This window comes from Aricia agestis, chromosome 15 (assembly GCF_905147365.1).
Source record: "Aricia agestis chromosome 15, ilAriAges1.1, whole genome shotgun sequence".
NCBI lineage: Eukaryota > Metazoa > Arthropoda > Insecta > Lepidoptera > Lycaenidae > Aricia > Aricia agestis.
The window spans coordinates 4,004,879-4,025,180 of NC_056420.1; the positions used below are offsets into that span (position 1 = coordinate 4,004,879).

The following is a 20,302-nucleotide window of genomic DNA, read 5'->3' on the forward strand; positions in this document are numbered from 1 at the left end:
ATACTGTGTAGTGTGTACCACCTTACATAATAACACGTGTTAGGGTGTTCTCACATGTATTTACACGGCAAAGGCGTTATAAGGGAACATCAGCGCTTCGGGCGCTACCCAAACACTTGGGAGTGTTTGACGCTTGGCGAAAGTGTCCTCAGTCCTCACCTGACACTCGGCGTTATGGCCAAATATTATCAGAGGAGGGAAAATATTTTGACACTATTATTATAATATGTGACTTTCACCCGACTTGGCGAAGGATTTTGGTAGTTTATGAGTGTTTTCAAACCAAACAAAGAGCGTATATTGCAGGATAGACATAAATGATAATAATACCCGTACTAAAGACCTACACGGTTACTAGAGCAAAGAAAAAAATCATAATTAACGCCGCTTTTTGATAAAATGTCAATTGCTCTCCTATTTAAAAACCTCATAAGTGGACAACACAAGAAGACAATGGGCCTGGCCATGCGTAAATGCAAAAAGCGAGGGTGTACTTATGTACATTGTTCACCCTTGCTTTTTGTGCATAATATTCTAGATTGTTAGAGCTGGGACTATACGTAGGTAGCCTTTAAGGAAGATCTTCCATCTTCTGACAATGCGGAGTCACTATGGTCCATCAGACCGAAGCCAGTCGATTTCAGAAACTTCAAAAGCGCAATTTAGTGTCAATGTTTCACCTGCTAGTTGCTACAAAAGATTTTTTGAAGGGCAAAATTGACTTTTAGTACAAGTGGGCATGAACCTTAAACATTTTATTTTCCACACCTCGTAGCGTCAAATAGAAAAACGGTATCGATGGCGATCCCGACATCTTGTTAGACCCTATTACGGAGGTGTTATGATAATGATATCGGGCCCTCAATCCCGCCCCAGGCCTGGGATCGGCGGGATTGGCTTTGTTACGGACCTCGTATTATGTGATTATTGATAACTAGCCGTAACGCTTTAGGCTTCAGCGTAGGTGTTGAAATATATTCGAAATAACTTTAAGACGCTCCCCCTACGGAGATGCCGTAATTTACCGTTTTTAGAGTCTTATTAACTCATAATTTGAAAGATACAAAATTATATTAAAAATACAGCAATAATCTTCAGCATATGAGAATTCCTTTCACTGTTTCCCTGTCAGACGATATCAGCTTCCAAAGTAATACGAATTTATTTAAATTCAAGCATACATTCAGTATCTCCCTAGAATTTAAAAATTACGTTTATTTGAAACACACGCCAATAGATCGACAATTTCATTAACAACATACTTTTTAGGTCAATTTTGAACTAAGATAAGTAAAAATATAGGATTTTGGTACGATCTTGGCAACGAGGCAAATAGCAATGTCCACACTGTGCGCTTTCGTCTTCAATTTTCGTCATCTTCTATCATTCAACTTTCGTTTTGGCGCATTCAATAATTGAATGCGTCAACGAACGCAACGCCAACATTGACATTTTTGCTTTATGCGTCGCGGGCATGCCTCACTTTCGCTGGTGACTGCGCTATAACGCATGCCCTTGACGAACAGAAAAAGGCACAGTGTGGACAAAGCTAAAGTATGGTCAAGGTCGTTTGCTCAGAGTATGGCCTTGACGTTTCTTAGAATTATGAAATATTATAAACAAAATACCTGACGCAGTGTTACGAATGTGACGACTAGTAGAAAAGGAAGGCTAATAATGTCACTTCTAAAGCTCACGTCCGACAAGGCATTTAGATCCAAAGAAATGCCAAAGAATTATTCCTAAATATCGAGACCTGCAAAGAATACAGATTTTTACTGCTTAATATTTACTAGCTATTTGACCGAGCTTAGATCGATTTATCGCCCCCGAAACCCCCTATATACTAAATTTCATGAAAATCGTTGGAGCCGATTCTGAGATTCCAATTATATATATACAAGAATTGCTCGTTTAAAGACATACTAGCTGTTTGACCGAGCTTTGCTCGGTATCCGATGAAAATGACATTTTCTAGAAATGATTCCTAGCTAGATCGATTTATCGCCCCCGAAACCCTCTATATACTAAATTTCATGAAAATCGTTGGAGCCGATTCCGAGAAATATATATATATATATATATATATATATATATATATATATATATATATATATATATATATATATATATATATATATATATATATATATATATATATATAAAATATATATATAAAGATAAGATAAGATTAAGATATATTGTAAATGCGAAAGTGTGTCTGTCTGTCTACCCGTTACCTCTTCGTTCTCAAATCACAGATTTTATTGCAATTTGCTAATTATACTTTCGAGTCCCGGGAATAGACATAGGGAATAGACATACGTCTACGTTCCCGCACAATAAACATTTAGCCCACCGGAGTTGCTGGCGTCATGTAGTCTAATATAAAACATATTTTCATTCGATACAAAACAAATCTATTCTGTTTGAAACTGAAACCGACCCTATCTATTTTTACATATTCGTTCAATTTAACATAACTCAAAGCTGGAAGATCAAGAACCCAAGATATTTGATTCTCAAAGGTTTATTTTGTCGCAGATAGCTATCAGTCCAATCAGTGAACTATGTTCACGCAAATCCCCGTATAATAAAGTGTACGATATCAAAAGAAATAACGTCCGAGAGAGTCACGTGTTATATCGATATCATGAACCAACCCCGTTGCGAAATAAGTTTCTAACCCTACGAATAATAAAAACTAATCAAAATTAAAATTCTGCCATACGCATAACAATTAACATCACACTAATATTATATCTATATATATAAAACTCAAAGGTGACTGACTGATTGACATAGTGATCTATCAACGCTCAGCCCAAACCACTGGACGGATCGGGCTGAAATTTGGCATGCAGGTAGATGTTATGACGTAGGCATCCGTTAAGAAAGGATTTTAATAAATTCCAACCCCAAGGGGTTTAAATAGGGGATGAAAATTTGTCTATAATAATACCTCTTAACGCGAGCGAAGCCGCGGGCAAAAGCTCGTTATGGTTTATATATACGTTTGTAACATGTTTGTTACTCCATCACGCAAAAACTTCTGAATTTTCGCACGTTAAATATTTAGAGTTTAAACTTTAGAGTATAAACAAATTTTTTGTCCCGGAAAATAATAATGTTACCAGATGTCACGGTGCGAGATACTGAATAATGAAATAGAAATGAAATAGCTTTCGCCAGCGGCTGAGATATGCGTTTTAATTTTTTCTCCGAAATTTTTGTACTTGCTATCGACTGTCGATGTATAAGAATTCGGACACAGTTATTTGAACAGCGCTATGATATTCAAAGAAATAACTACACCGTCTGATTTCGCGCGAACTAAATTTAACATAAGTTCAAACTTCACCGCTTAGAAAATAATCGACCTATGAACACAATATAAAAAATATACAGTAGATCTTTATACTAGACTAGAAATATCGATTAGAGAATCGGATGCACATATCAGGGCAATTTGAGATAACGTAGCTAAAAACTAAAAATAAAATTAAATTAAGAAATTTAAAAAACCCCCGCCAAAAAACTTTAAAAAGTAATGAAATAATATTTACTGCCTTTAAGTTCAAATAATTCCTAACTTGTGTAAAGTAATATTTTAGTCCATAATTGTTGTCACGGTGTGTCGGGGGACCGCCAAGGAAACTACAACCTACAACCGCCAAGTCGCTGATTATCTCCATTCGGTTCGCTATGAACTGCAGGGCTAAAATGGTCGCTTTGAAGAATCATGATATGAATCATAATTTGATTCATTTTTCTAAAATCGCAAATTGCAACTATTTTTGTACTGATTTGACATTTGTCAGTTTGACAGTTTTGACAATTCATTTGCTGAATTGATTGAGAGAAATTGCTAAATGTGACCATTTTATTAAACTATAATGTTATGTGAAATCTCAAATCAAACATCTACATTAGCGGTCCCCCGACACACCGTGACAACAATTATGGACTAAAATATTATTACTTTACACAAGTTAGGAATTATTTGAACTTAAAGGCAGTAAATATTATTTCATTACTTTTTAAAGTTTTTTGGCGGGGGTTTTTTAAATTTCTTAATTTAATTTTATTTTATACTTTTTAAACTTGTCTTGGTTATAGTGCAGAATAATTCCTATCATATTATATATACATAATCATAATATTCTCATGATTACCATCTATCAATGTCCTTTTCGATGAGGCCGTTAATATGAGCCCAAACATGAAACCTCCACTTTGAGTTCATACGAAGCTCGGTTCCTATAGAATCCAGGTGATGCTGCAGCAGCAGCATGTAAATATTTACTGTCTATCTACTTCTTACTGGTTGTCGCAATTAAAATGAGCCCAAACACGAAACCTCTGCTCTAAGTTGGCGAGGAGTTGGATATCCTATTGATTACCAGGTGATGCTGCAGCACCAGGTCAACTTTCCATTAATATGTGCATACGTATATTGTATATTCACAAATGCCACGAACTAGAATGAAATATAAAACCCATCAAACGAATACAAAGTTGCTAACGGCCTTTCATGAACCAGATAAACCCTGATTGTCCAGAACTGAGCAGGCTGATGATGATAAGTTATAGCTAAGAACACTCTCGATCATGTCAGCTTTCAAACAAAAAAAACTAGATCAAAATCGGTCCATCCGTTTGGATGCTACGATGCCACGGACAGATACACACACAGACAAACAGACAGACAGACACGTCAAACTTATAACACCCCTCTTTTTTGTCGGGGGTTAAAAAACAGTATCACGTGGAACACGCTTGTCTGTGATGACTGAATTTGATTTTAAGGATACGTCTAAGTTAATGAACTGTATAATATTTATACTGTAGGCTCTCGACGTTTACATAAATTTATATTCATCAAAACACCGCGCCTATTTGCCTCATGAAAGTATCGAATCCAGGTAGAGCGGTTTTATAAATTCATAAAGTCTTAAGATAATAAATAACGATTGATTTAAACACACCTTGAACTCTTAACATCATTACTTTCAATGTCACTCCTACAGAATCTGCTACTATATTATATACCGACAAACGTTTACGTTCTAACTGGAACGAATCCCTCCTGTCACCAACAGTATTTCTTGACCAATACGACCTGCAAACCTTCAAGAAGAGAGCGTATTCCCTCTGAAAAGGCCGGCAACGCACCTGCAACTCTAGTGTCCATGGGCGACGGTAATTTCTTTTCATCAGGTGACCCGTTTGCTTATTTGTGCTCCAACTAAAAATCAAGTTGTCAATCAACGCGCTGAGCAAGTAACAAATATCTTCAACTCACCTGTCCGTGATTCTCAAAGCCGTGCCTCCTCGCTATATCCTCCACGTGGTGATCACCTCCCGGCACGTGGACGGCGAACTGGTTGTGGTACAGCTCCGGCACGCTCGCGCACACCTGCACCAGTACCAGCAGGCGCCATGACAACATCGCGCGACTGTATCAAGTTGACGCCTCGCGCAATTCACGCATGCCTCGCCACCTGGGAACAAAGTTGGGATAAGCAAATTTGGTCCTGCACTTTTAGTCTTGGTCTTGCCAAAAAGCAAGACCGAGACCAGGAACATTTGACCAAACAAAGATTGTACTAGAAAGATCCAACTACCAACACTGTCTTGGCAGAGTAAACAGAACTAACGAGTAGGCCGACTCATAAGAGTCAGGAAGAGTTCTCGATACGTTTGATGTAATATGTCATATACTCATAATATCAGTAGTGTTAGCACGGCGACCAGCGGAAATGCGAAAGTATGGACAAACTGTGGAAATAAACCTAAGGTGCCGTTCCGATCTTTTTTCGTTCCGAAAAATTCAATTAAAATGCCACTTTATGACACACTATAGTATATGTCATAATGTAGGATATTATTTGAATTTTTAGAACTATAGTCTGTCATAAAGTGGCTTTTTAATTGAATTATTCGGAACTAAAAAAGATCGAAACGGCACCTTAAGTTTATCTCCACAGTTTGTGACTATAGTCTGTCATAAAGTGGCATTTTAATTGAATTTTTCGGAACGAAAAAAGATCGGAACGGCACCTTAGGTTTATTTCCACAGTTTGTCCATACTTTCACATTTCCGCTGGTCGCCGTGCTAGCACTACTGGTATCGGCCGGCGCGGCGCTCGCTGTACTATTGCGTTAATAGCTGTGTCCGCACTGTGCACTTTCATCTTCAATTTTCGTCATCAACTTTCATATTGGCGCATTTAATAATTGAATGCGTCAAGGAACGTAATGTCAATATTGTCATTTTTGAAGTTTTGGATACAGTCAGAGGGCATGCGTCGCGGGCATGCCTCACGTTCGCCGTTGACTGCGCTATAACGTATGCCCTTGACGAACAGAAAAAGGCACAGTGTGGACAAAGCTAATAATCATTGTGAAACATGTTAAAAGTGACAGTCGCGCCCAACTCGCGAATATTCGTCCGTTTGTTTGAAGTCGAGGTCCTTAGTTCTACTCTAGTATTGGTCTTATTGTGCTCATCACTTTCAGACTTCAAAAGTCAGGGTAGCCTGTGAAGTGTATTTCGCAGAAATCTTCAAGAAAAAGTATACTACGAATAGAGGTGACACCACACCTATACACAGTGTAATTTCGGCGTCATTGCACAGCAAAGCAATGGGATACCTCAAGGTATATTCTTTGCACGAAATTTTATGTTTGAATGAAACACCAATCCAACACTATGATTCGAAGAGTCACGTTGCTCAAACTGTAGTGTCTTTCCCACCAGTGTCACCTTAAAGATTTAAAACCTCAAATATGTCCGCATCTCAGATGAGCCCAAAATATATCTTTTTCCAGCTTTTTTCGTCAATTTTTTACGCTTTTTCAGTATATGATACCGTAATAATCTGGAATATTATAGAGTCGCGTTTAAAACTCATATGGGGCCGTCGGCGTAGCGACATTATTAAAATATACCCCCGCGGGCGTCGACGATACAATTAGAGGATCGAGCGCGTCAAAGCCCTCATTTGGGGTAGGCGTGGTGCCGTGTGGGTAATATTAGGCTACTCGTGGAGGATTATTTTTACCCGACTACGAAGCGAAAAGGAAAGGTGATTAATTTAGAAGAATGGATGGAGGATGAATGACTGGATGGATGAAGCATATCTCGCAGCGTCTAAACTTCTAAGCTACTTTGAATCAGGTGATAGATACGATTATTTGGCACAGAAATAGGTAAAGGCGGAGATGAGTAAGGGGAGACTCTTCAAAGTATTTAGGTGTACAGTTTTCTTTGTAATTCACTTAAAACAATGAAAATGTGCAGGTATTTACGAAGCCTCTATCTGTTGCCTCTTCACGCTTCAACGATTTTACCAAATTATAAAAAAAATAGTACCTCCTGAAAAAAGGCAAGCATTTTTAACCGACTTCCAAAAAGGAGGTTAAATGGTGGCTGTAGATATTTTTCCAGGAGATATGTATTCATTAGGTATTCATAGTCAACGATTCCACCGGATCAAGCTCCCAAAGCGGGCAACATTTGCAGTGAATAAATAGTTTCTAAGTAACCCCATTTACTCGGACGCTCGGAATGTAAAGGGAAACATATTGAGGAAGTGGGGAACACGTGATGTTTGCTGATCCGGAGTAGCCTTGAGGGGATCACGCTCATCCATCACTAGAGACGCGGGCACTATATCGATTGGAATAGTCGAATACTAAGCTTCTCAGATTTTCATGGTTTCATTTCAACCATCAAATTGGTTGTCATTAACTGAGTTAATTTGCAATTAACGCCTCCGTGGTCTAGTGGTATAGAGCGCGGCTCTTAAACTCGGAGGTCGTGGGTTCGATTCCCGCTTTGGAAACATGGTATATCCAAGTTTGGTTAGGACAATGCAGGCTGATCACCTGATTGTCTGGCAAGTAAGATGACCCATGCGTCGGATGGGCATGTAAAAGTCGGTCCTGCGCCTGATCTCTCGCCGGTCGTGTCGGTCTTCCGTCCCACTGGGTTATGAGAGTAAAGGAATAGAGAGTGCTCTTGTGTACTTGGGGACTATAAAATTACTCCTGCGTAGCTCGCCTGATTTCAATGAAACCGGCCACCGTCACCGAAACCGGTGTGGGAGCCAATATTATAATTTGCAATATTATAAAGCGTCAGTGATTTTAGACTTGTGAAAGAAATTCAAGAGCCCGCTAATCAGACGTAGTAACGGCTTGTGATCATGAATTCTAGTTTAGAACATAATTCTTCTCTCATCGACTAAAAATACTACGATCCAAACTTGGAGACAAGTTACAAATAATCGGTTAAGTGCGAATCGGACTCGCGCATGAAGGGTTCCGTACCGTTATAGCGCGCAAACAGGGAAAAATTGTGGTTTTTGTATTGGTTGCTTTGCCCTTTACTTATTTATTTTATTTTAATTTAATTATTTAATATTGAAGTACACATATTATAATCGAGGATTTTGTGAAAATTTCAAGTATTTGTTATGGATTACGAGCCAAAAATACCAAAAAAATAACGTTTGTTGTATGGGAGCCCCCCGTAAATATTAACTTTATTTTGTTTTTAGTATTTGTTGTTATAGCGGCATCGGCACCAGAAATATATAATCTGAGAAAATTTCAGAAGTCCGCTTCTTGAGTTACAGCTTGAGGACAGATAGACAGACATCGTAGTCTCAGTAATAGGGCCCCGTTTTTACAGCTTGGGGACAGATAGATAGACGGACAGACATCGAAGTCTCAGTAATAGGTACCCAAGGGTACGGAACCCTAAAAATCTGTAAAAGTCACACAAACAGTAAAACAAGTACGTGAAACTCATAACACCACTCTGTTTTCGTCGGGGATCAAAAACAAATTCTCGATACAATATTTTACTCGTCGCAACACACGAATATCGAACAAAAACAGTTTCAACTTTAGAAGTGGCGGCTTGGGAATATGGAGCGATCGACGTCCTTTATCTGGTGCGTCAATGTCCTTTATAATTAATCCTGAAACCCAACGGTCGTGTGACGTACTAGCAATTAAAAACATCAGACTGGAAACATTTTGAAATTAAAGATAAGCCCATAGGAATGATTTGCAAAAACCTTCTTCAAACAAATGTTGTGTTACAACTTGCAATAATTATTGTACAAATGTAAACTGACTTTACTTACTAGACTTCCTTTTCTATTTTCTTTTAAATATATTATGGTTCCCCAGTTTATCGCAAATAATAGAGATGCCTTACAAAATTTAAGAAAGAGACAACGAAACGTAGAATTTAGAGATGGCGAGCACTTTATGTTCGGTCGAACATAAGAGATTAAATTAAAAATAAAAATTTGTGAAACATAAAATTCTAACTGTTACGTGTATATATATTTATGAGGTAGCAACTTTTGTCAAACAAAATCAAAATCTTTTTGAGCTAGCCTCGATAGCGAGCAACAGGCGTCAACGTGACACATACCGCCTATGTAATCGTATGACAAATACCACGCTAATGCATAAAAGTGTTTTCCATATGGTTCCTGCGATTTATAATAAATTACCAAAGGAACTGAAAGCAATAAATATAAAAATATTTAAGAAACAGTTAAAAAGATTACTTATAGAAAAATGTTATTATAATATAGTAGACTATTTGAATGATAAAATCACTAATGTATAATAATTAGTCATAAGAAATAAATGATGTAAGTAAATTAATGATAGTTGTAGAGTAAGTTATTTTAATGCTATTAATTTATGACATGAAATGTAATATTAATTACAATACAATTAAATTTTAATCAATGACTTTTCCTAATGATATGATAATCTTGTTTGAAATATCGACTACGTTAATTGAATTAAATTATGTACTTCTTGACTATTTTAATGAAATGTTTGAATGAAGTTTATTATTATTATCAAATCAAATTCTTTATTAAATTAATTATATTAAATGTTTTAATTATTTAAATTATATTTTGTCTTAATTAATATTATTTTTTACCTAATTTACGTTTTATGATTTTTTAAATATATATTCAATTGTGTTAAAATTTCATCCAAACTGTCTATCAATTTTATTTTGATTAAGTGTTTTTATATTTTGATTTATTTTGTAGACATGACCGTCCCGTCCCGTTTTTACCCTTTGGGTACGAAACCCTAAAAACTAAAATTTTTGCCTTGGAGGAGTAATAAGTTGAAAAATATTAATGTTAAAAAAAAGTTTCACATAAAAAAGTTAGTAAATTTAATTTGGAAGAGAAAAGATTTCTACAATTTTTGCCTAAGTTGATCATTCTCGAGATATCGAATTAAACGCGTTTCTATCGAAATGACCTTGAGCTGACCTTAGTAGAACCCCTCAAATTGGAATTTATGCTCAGAATACACCCCCCTATCGATCCTTAAAATCCCCAAACTGTGTTCGTTCATGTTTATTTAACCCATTTTGAGCCGTAATTTTATTGGACTACAATGGCATATTATTCTCTATTTCAAAAATTTGGGGCACTCAAATTGAAGTCATTTTACTGAAAGAAATGACACGTTCTTACCGTATTAATAATTCCAGAATGTTTCCACATTTAGAACCCCGACAGGAAATATAACGATAATTGATTCTAGGAATAGGAACAATACACCCACAAATAACCCACATACAATTGACGAATGTCGTCATATTTTTGCCCTTTTGCGCGAATTCTGGGAATCGATCACCACTTTACCATTGCAAAATGTTTAAAAGTTACAATTAATCGTTGGAAATGCTGGCAATTGCTTATTTTGTCTGTATGAAAATTATCATTTTTAGTTCCTGGTACTCAAACTATGTTTAGTAGGTAGGTACATAAAGGTATTTCATAATATGACATTTTCTAGTAATAATATACGTCGCTAATAATCATAGTCTTCAGTGAGCTCCTAATGAATAAAAACCGCTTAACTCATATCTAGTAACTTTTCAATGTCAACTGAATAACGCCTCCGTGGTCCAGTGGTTAGAGCGTGGCTCTTGACTCGGAGGTCGTGGGTTCGAACTTCGATTCCCATGTTGGAAACATGTTATTTCCGAGTTTGGTTAAGACAATGCCGGCTGATGACTCGATTATCTGACAAGTAAGATGATCCATGCGTCGGATGGGCATGTAAAAAGTCGGTCCTGCGCCTAATCTCTCGCCAGTCATATCGGTCTTCCGGCTCACTGAGTTATGAGAGTATATAAATGGAATGTGCTCTTGTGTAATGCGCACATACTTGGGCACTATAAAAATACTCCTGCGTAACCCGCATGGTTTCAATGAAACCGGCCACCGTCAACGAAACCGGTGTGCGAGTTATAATTACAATGTGAACTGACCCTAATGCTAACAATGCACATAGTTGCACTCAATAATGGACTCAGGTTCTGGACTCAATAACGACCAGCAATAAAAGTACTAACTAATAAAAATTTTAGTATCAATTTATGAAATTCATGATCCCCACTTAATGTCCTGCAACTAAGTTTACTTTCGAAATTACAATGAGTATCTCGTACCTATATTTAAAGCAAAGACTAAGAGCTATGACACATAAACACGATACGACGGTGGCAATCTACGGCGAGCATCGTAAAAAACTACGTTGCGACATCGTAACGTGCCACGATACACAGCACGACGTCGCGTCGTAGAAACTCACGATACGCGTTATTCAAAATTCAAAGAAATCAACTGCGACAATTTACCCTTCATTGTATCGACGGCGTCGTGCCGTGTATCGTGGCACGTTACGATGTCGCGACTTAGTTTTTTACGATGCTCGTCGTAGATTCGCATCGACGAGCATCATAAATTCGAAATTCAAAACGACGCCGCATCGTGGTACGACACGACGTCGTATCGTGTTTATGTGTCCCGGCCCTAAGGCAGAGAAAATGTTGTACTATCATCCCAAAGTTTTTGTAAATAATTGTACTAAATTTCAATTGTGTTAGATACAAATAAATTAAGACCCATTTACTTAGGAATATTATAATGGAAAAAGTGTAAGAAAAATTGTGTTTTATTACTGTGTGTGAGTGTTTTATTATTGGTATAAATATCAAAATATCAATATATATAAAACTCAAAGGTGACTGACTGACTGATTGACATAGTGATCTATCAACGCACAGCCCAAACCACTGGACGGATCGGGCTGAAATTTGGCATGCAGGTAGATGTTATGACGTAGGCATCCGCTAAGAAAGGATTTTAATAAATTCCAACCCCAAGGGGTTCAAATAGGGGATGAAAGTTTGTATATAATAATACTTCTTAACGCGAGCGAAGCCACGGGCAAAAGCTCGTTATAATATAAACTCATATAAATCAAAAAGTATCAATATAGCTTATATTCCACTTATATCACTGATGTATTCGCAGTCAGGCGTGTTATATACTGTGCGTGGCTTATCTGCCTTATCTTCGGATTCTTTCCTCCCAAATTTTCCCCAAATTTATGTACGCTCCTATTTAAATATATTAAAAATTGTATGTCTTTATTAAGCTGTTTATATTTAAGTACGTAAAAATCGCTTTTTAACTAATTAAAAAAACAAAGACCCGAGTGTGTATTTGCCAACTTGATTTGACTAAAGGAAGAAGTTTAAGAATAGAAGTCGGACGTGCATCCATACTTATATAGTAAATGTAAAAGTATGTTTGCTGAATAGCATAGACCGGCGACTCACCCATCATGACATCACTAAATGCACTATTGACTTACCCCCTTACTAATAAACGTTGTATAAGCTTTGAATAGTTATACAGTGTTTTGTTCCTGTCACACAAATTACATTTTTAATTGGATTGAAGAAGACAAAACACTGTATAACTATTCAAAGCTTATACAGCGTTTATTGGTAAGGGGGTATAAGTTTTAAATTATTAATTTTGCTCTATTATCTTATATTATATTATCTTTATATATATATAAAACTCAAAGGTGACTGACTGACATGGTGATCTATCAACGCAGAGCCCAAACCACTGGGCGGATCGGGCTGAAATTTGGCATACAGGTAGATGTTATGACGTAGGCATCCGCTAAGAAAGGATTTTGATAAATTCCAACCCCAAGGGATTAAAATAGGGGATGAAAGTTTGAATATAATAATAATTCTTAACGCGAGCGAAGCCGCGGGCAAAAGCTCGTGTACTATAAAGCTATGTCTTGAATGACTCCATATAATAAAAAATCTCATCGAAAAACGGAAACCAATGCTGTTTTATAATAAATTTAATAAAATAAGCGAATTATTCATCCCACTATTATAATGTACAAATTGAAATTTTATATTCCATCAAAAATATATTCCAGAAACTTCAGAAATGTGTTCTGTACCAAATAACTTTAAATTCAGCGCGAGTTTGTCGTTGTAATTTCCTTATGATGCCATGTATCGTCAGAACGGCGAATACATGGAACGAACGCGAATATTTCAGTTCTAAGTACTACAGTTAAGAATCGTTAAAACGAATGTTGGTCTGAAATACACGTAACATTCGACATCGTTACGATAACGTAGCTGTCAAAATACATCCCTGCTTACCCCTGGGCAAAGGTAAGTAAAAGAAGAAGGTGAAAAAAGAATAATATGTGTGTTACTCGGGGACTGCCGAGGTAAAGCTATTACATAGCATTTTTTATCAACTTATGCAATTATAATTCGCATAGGTCCAACCGCACGCACACAAACACCGTGCCGAAGTCTGGCAATGCCGCAGTGGGGACGTTAGGTGTTTTTCGTTACGGAAATTTAATGATTCGGTCGCCGCGCTCAAAGCCCGCGATAAGAGCTATGCAATAGCTGAAAAAAATCAGCCGCTACTTTCATCAAGGTCATCATCATCTCGTCTTCCACTGCCGGATACATTGACAGTTTCTTTCCACTGCCTGACCACCTTAAAGTTTAATACTTTCTGGCGGTGGCAGCAACTGTCAAAGAAGACGGGCAGTAGGAAACGAGACTCCTAAAGTTATTCTGAAGAAATTCTTTCCCCTATAGAGGTATTTTCTTACCCCTATAGACGTAATAACAGGAAAACTTTTAGCTTTTATAAAACGACGAACGTCTGCCTGTCGCTGGTCAAGCTCTATAAATAAATACATCTCAATTATTGTGTTACTAGCTGTCCCGGTGAACTTCGTGTCACTTTAAAACCTTGCCCGGACTTCAAGGATTATTTTAAGACTAAAATTAGCAGAATCGGTCTAGCCGTTATCGAGTTATAGCGTTACTAACACATTTAACATATACGTGGGAGAGCCATGCTTCGGCACCAATGGGCCGGCTCGACCGGAGAAATACCACGTTCTCACAGAAAACCGGCGTGAAACAGCGCTTGCGCTGTGTTTCGCCGAGTGAGTGAGTTTACCGGAGGCCCAATCCCCTACCCTTTTCCCTTCCCTACCCTCCCCTATTCCCTTCCCTTCCCATCCCTACCCTCCCCTATTAACCTATTCCCTCTTAAAAGGCCGGCAACGCACCTGCAGCTCTTCTGATGCTGCGAGTGTCCATGGGCGACGGAAGTTGCTTTCCATCAGGTGGCAAAAATTAAAAATCCATTTTTATATATAAGATATAGATAAATAAATTAAATAATAAAAACAAATAAGAATTAATCGTAAAACTGAGCGGGAGCCGCGGGCAGTAAATTGTGGAGCACAGTGTATCGCCGGGAATTCCTCTCGCAAATAGCTGGATTCTGGAAAGTTGGGTTATTGGCATTGATGTACCATATCAAGGGATCATTCATATTATGAGAGGTGACGTCAGAATTACGAAAAAATACCAGTTAGTTAGCCCCATGTTGTTACACTTTCAAAAATTGTTTCTTGGTAGTTATTTTTAAGCTTTAAACCCTTATTTTAAATTAAATCACTAGCAAACTGACAAAAGGCCGGGTTAAAATATATTCAGTTATTGAATTAAATCGGTAAAAGATCAGACCAATTAAATAAAAATTTGGTCTATTTGTGTGTAAAATGATTCCTGGGAAATCCTGTCCATTGCAAAAGGCCCGTCGCAGTAATTCGGCTATAAATGTAATAAGATATGACATTGTAATGTGAGGCAACCGGTGACACACAAATTGAGAACAGTGGATGTTGAAGAACAGCAAAAGAACCATCTCAACTGATATAATTAATGTATATACATTGTACAGACATTGTTGTAACTTGGAGGTGCCCACGGACGGATATATCAAGTTGTTTGATTCCCCTTTTTGGTCACAACCTTAAAGGATATCCTCGCATATGGTACATCGACGTGGTGATGTTATTAAAAATGATACGGCCAGTCCCCGCGCCGGAACCCGCGCGGCTGCGGCTGATGAGCAGGATATTGGAATTCCGCGGCTGATCGCTATCCTGCTGCCTGGAGCTGAGAGTTTAGAAAATAAATATAGAGCGAGGGTACACTGCTCTGAATGCAGCTGCGTCGTCGCATCGACATCAGCTCCAAGCCACAATTCGTTGCGGCGTCGAATCAAAAAATAATTCACATGAATGTAGTTGGTACGATAGGACTCCGCAAGTGCAAACATGACTAGCAGTGCATGCCACTTGAATTGCGACGACGCGCGATAACACAAACGCAACGTTTTTCATCTTCTGTCAGTCACTCTTGTAAAATATGAACGCATACTAATATTATTTTATATTCTATAATAAACGCATCTATAGTCTATGTATAATCTGTGGTCCTCTCTCTCGAATACATGATCTTTCAACAAACGCTCCGTCCTGTTATTTTATTTTATTTTAATCCTCTTAAATCTAACTTCCATAATATCAGTTTTCTTCAACTCTGTCTAGAACATCGCGTCCGAGAATGCAACGCAACAAATAATTTGTTTCATTGCATTCAAAATAATATGTATTTACTGATAAAAGCGGCATAACCGCGGCAGAGCGCTCTTAATCCTTCTTGGTGTCTTTACGATAGAAAATTATATAAGTAACGTTTAGTCTTATTATAAAACAAGCGCTAAAAATCATGAGCTACGGAGCTCAAGTTCATAAGTATTTGAAAGAAATCATGAGGCATTAGCCAGGATGCATTGAAAAACTTCGATGACTAAGATCAAATTAAAAATGGCATAACTCATGGCTTAAAGGCATGCCCCAAGAGCCATCCATGGCTCTTGCGATGCCTTATCACCAATCCTACTTCATGTTTGATCAAGATATCGGAGAAAAGTCAAGTTGTAAGATCATACCGCGACGTTGCATTGACCAAGTATTATTTGCACTGGACTCTTACATCAGACATTGCATTAGCCAACTCGCACCATCACCGCCACTAAGCAAGCTATTCTCGCGTGGAAACGCTGACTGGGTGGTGTAAGTATGATGAACGTCCAATCCAATTTATTTACAGACGTCTGGGTACCATTTAAATGCAGTGGAGCGGGGAAAAAACGCGCTGACTGCTACACAACGGTTCACCACATGAGTCCGTTTAGTGTTAACCTAGAAGCTCATGCGAAAGTAATTCTTGTGTCGTTGGACTAAATTTGCTGAATTTGAATTTGAGAAGCACGAGCTCCGAGGAATCGGTAGTTAAATATTAGAAGAATATTTAGAGTTAGAAATATTAATATCAATGACTTCATCGAGGACAACACACCTTGGGAATAGGGTGGTTCTTACAGGCTACTAATATATTTTTTTATAAGTAATTCCTATTGTAAATAGCTCTAAGTCATAATATTGTTATATAACACAGTCAAATTAACTAGACGCATGGTGATGACGTCATTACGATGCTTGCATGTACATTCCAGTGGTGCGTCAGGTTAATATAATGTAAAGATATACCGTGATGTACCGTGACCGTGTTGTACTGTTATATGTTTTAAATTGTAATTTTCAATCTTTTTAGTAAAAGATGGCCCCGTGCGAGTTTCTTACGCCGGTTCTTCTCGCCGGGTTAGTTCCCGGACCGGTGGTAGGCACCATAGTATCGACGTTCGGTAAAGTTTTTGTAAAAAAATTACTCCGAATAAAAATATTTTAGATTTGATTTGATTTGATTGATTTGATTGGTAATTTTAAATGAATGCACATAATATGCTGTAGTAGCAGATATAAAATTTCAAATTCTTAAAATGTTTTCGTTCAAGGTTATTAAAATCCAGGCAGACGTTTCCTTTTAAATAAATAAGCTAAATAAACCACGATACAATCTGCCTATAAATCTTATTTCCTTATTTATCATAATATAAAAAGTCGTAACTTACAATTTATGAACCGCCTTGAGGCAAGCAAATACATACAGAATTTCGATAGAATTACGAGCCATCAGAGGTGATAGACTTACTTTATTTAGTCGGGTTACGTCAGGTCAAAGTTACTGTCAGAGAAATATTTTGAATCATTTCTCTGACAGTATGTGCCTATGTGCCATCAGAGGTGATAGACTTACTTTATTTAGTAGGGTTACGTCAGGTCAAAGTTACTGTCAGAGAAATATTTTGAATCATTTCTCTGACAGTATGTGCCTATGTGCCATCAGAGGTGATAGACTTACTTTATTTAGTAGGGTTACGTCAGGTCAAAGTTACTGTCAGAGAAATATTTTGAATCATTTCTCTGACAGTATGTGCCTATGTGCCATCAGAGGTGATAGACTTACTTTATTTAGTAGGGTTACGTCAGGTCAAAGTTACTGTCAGAGAAATATTTTGAATCATTTCTCTGACAGTATGTGCCTATGTGCCATCAGAGGTGATAGACTTACTTTATTTAGTAGGGTTACGTCAGGTCAAAGTTACTGTCAGAGAAATATTTTGAATCATTTCTCTGACAGTATGTGCCTATGTGCCATCAGAGGTGATAGACTTACTTTATTTAGTAGGGTTACGTCAGGTCAAAGTTACTGTCAGAGAAATATTTTGAATCATTTCACTGACAGTATGTGCCTATGTGCCATCAGAGGGTGATAGACTTACTTTATTTAGTAGGGTTACGTCAGGTCAAAGTTACTGTCAGAGAAATATTTTGAATCATTTCTCTGACAGTATGTGCCTATGTGCCATCAGAGGTGATAGACTTACTTTATTTAGTAGGGTTACGTCAGGTCAAAGTTACTGTCAGAGAAATATTTTGAATCATTTCTCTGACAGTATGTGCCTATGTGCCATCAGAGGTGATAGACTTACTTTATTTAGTAGGGTTACGTCAGGTCAAAGTTACTGTCAGAGAAATATTTTGAATCATTTCTCTGACAGTACCTAATTTGAATAAAAAATCTGTATAATAAACCAATTTACCACCAATTTCATAGCGCAAACGTAGGCGCAAACTTATAAAAATTAGAAATAACTGTCGCAAAAAAATCTTGGTGGCGGAAAATTTATTTTGAAATTTGTCGGGCGAGAGGCATCGGTTATCTAAAGTAAATATCTAAACGATTCCCATTCGGTAGCAATTTGGAAGAGGCAGAGACAGAATTAAAGTAAATCCACCGATCAAATTTATACGGAATTAGGCGATATTTTTTATGTAATTCGCTTTTATTTCCCCATCTTTATTTTTATAAAAACGTCCCTATTATGATTCATGAGAAACGATTTATGGTTTACCACGACTTCGGATCTAAGAAATATTGAAATCCTTACTAATATTAAAAAATCGCTTTCTCTAGCATAAATTGCAATTTTTAATTTAAGAAAAAATCGGTCGAAGTTAATATTTTTTTTACTTTAAAAAAATCAAAAGGGAATTCATAAAGTGTATAAGAGTTATCACTTATCAATAATTAAATAACAAAGAATTCGCATTGTTCACTTATGAAAGTTCTCAGTTCTCACACAGTCACAGTGTAAATTATATACAGTAGGCCATGTTTATACTAGACCACCTGAGTCAATCGCACGTATACAGTCATAAGCTTTAGAAATCAAAACAATGTAATGTCCGTTGCATTGCTTTGCAAAACACTGTATTGCGCGAATTTGACTTAAAAACTTAAAATGCAGCTAGAATACACTGTCAAAGGTTTTAAAGGCCTGGGTATAGTACCATGACGTATATTTGTTTAAAATAGTATTAATTTTACTTATTGCCAATAACCTGTGTCATACTACGATGTACTGAATTTTTAAATGATCTATTCAAAATTATTGGCCCTAAATATTGCAATGTCTGCACGTTGAGCACGTCGAGCACGATTTTTGCCTCAAAAATACTTCCTGATAGGCTATCCACCACTTAACTTGACAGATGAAGTATGGAGAATCTGTCAAAAAAGTTGTGAATAGCCTATTTGGCACTTTACCAGAAAGTGGTGAAACAGGCCATGAGTCTATTAAACACCTATGACTACTGTATAAATATGTATTGTGGTCCGTATAGTCAGGGTCACTGGACACTCACTCGGTGCAATTTTAATTAAAAATCCTACGCGACACTTTCCGATTGTTCTTTTTCGAACCATATGGAGCAGATTAATCGCAATTTTTTTAGTAAAGTCAATATTTTCCAGTTGATTTATTGGTATTTTTGTTTAATAAACCAGTTGACTGACTGTTCATTATGTTTCGAAAAGTTGATCAATTTGTATTTACTCTCTGACTCGTTTTGTATATTCCAGTGTGTGCAAGTCAGGTTGGCACATGACGTGGTCAGTCCTATTACCTATAGGATTAGTTTAGCCTCTCCGTATATGGGGGCTTTAGATGAAACAACATAGTATGTTATTTATTTACATTAGCAATATTATCGAATGTTGCAGGAAATCCTATCACAATTTTTCTCTCATTTATAATAATCAGCCAAGTGCGAGTTGGAGTCGCTCACGAAGGGTTCCGTACCGTTATCAGCTCAAAATAGGCCAAAACTTGTGTCTTTTGTATGGCCCCCTTAATTTTTTTATTTTATTTTAATATTTTTATTAATTAATAAAGTACACATAGAATCAAGGAATTTGTGAAAATTTCAAGGGCCTACCTGTTACTATTATTGATATTGAGCACAAAAGGCCAAGAAAATCACGTTTGTTGTATAGCCCCTCTTATATACTTGTCGTTATATCGGCATCAGGTACAAACAATCTGTGAAAATTCAAAGAAATCTAGCTATAGCAGTTCTTGAGATGCAGCCTGGAGACAGACAGACAGACAGACATCGAAGTCTCAGTAATAGGGTCCCATTTTTTATCCTTTGGGTACGCAACCCTAAAAATTATATTTAAATATCGCATCAATATCTTAAAGACAAATAAAAATTTGGGTGAGCCCTTACCTAGAACTCATCCTTTTTCTGTTCAATATGCCCATGTTTGGGT

General features: G+C 37.0%; 1 protein-coding gene across 4 annotated transcripts in view; it reads right to left on the reverse strand.

The window, feature by feature from the left end:
• The window catches only part of LOC121734274 (furin-like protease 2), a 301,354-nt gene that overhangs the window by 75,707 nt on the left and 205,345 nt on the right, over positions 1-20,302 (reverse strand). For all 4 annotated transcript variants that reach the window (XR_006036695.1, XM_042124769.1, XM_042124770.1 and 1 more), the window contains exon 2: positions 5,306-5,504. Coding sequence is in view for 3 of the 4 variants with exons in the window: in XM_042124769.1 (XP_041980703.1) it covers positions 5,306-5,452 (147 nt within the window). In the remaining variant the exon portion in view is untranslated. The remainder of the gene's footprint in view (positions 1-5,305; positions 5,505-20,302) is intronic.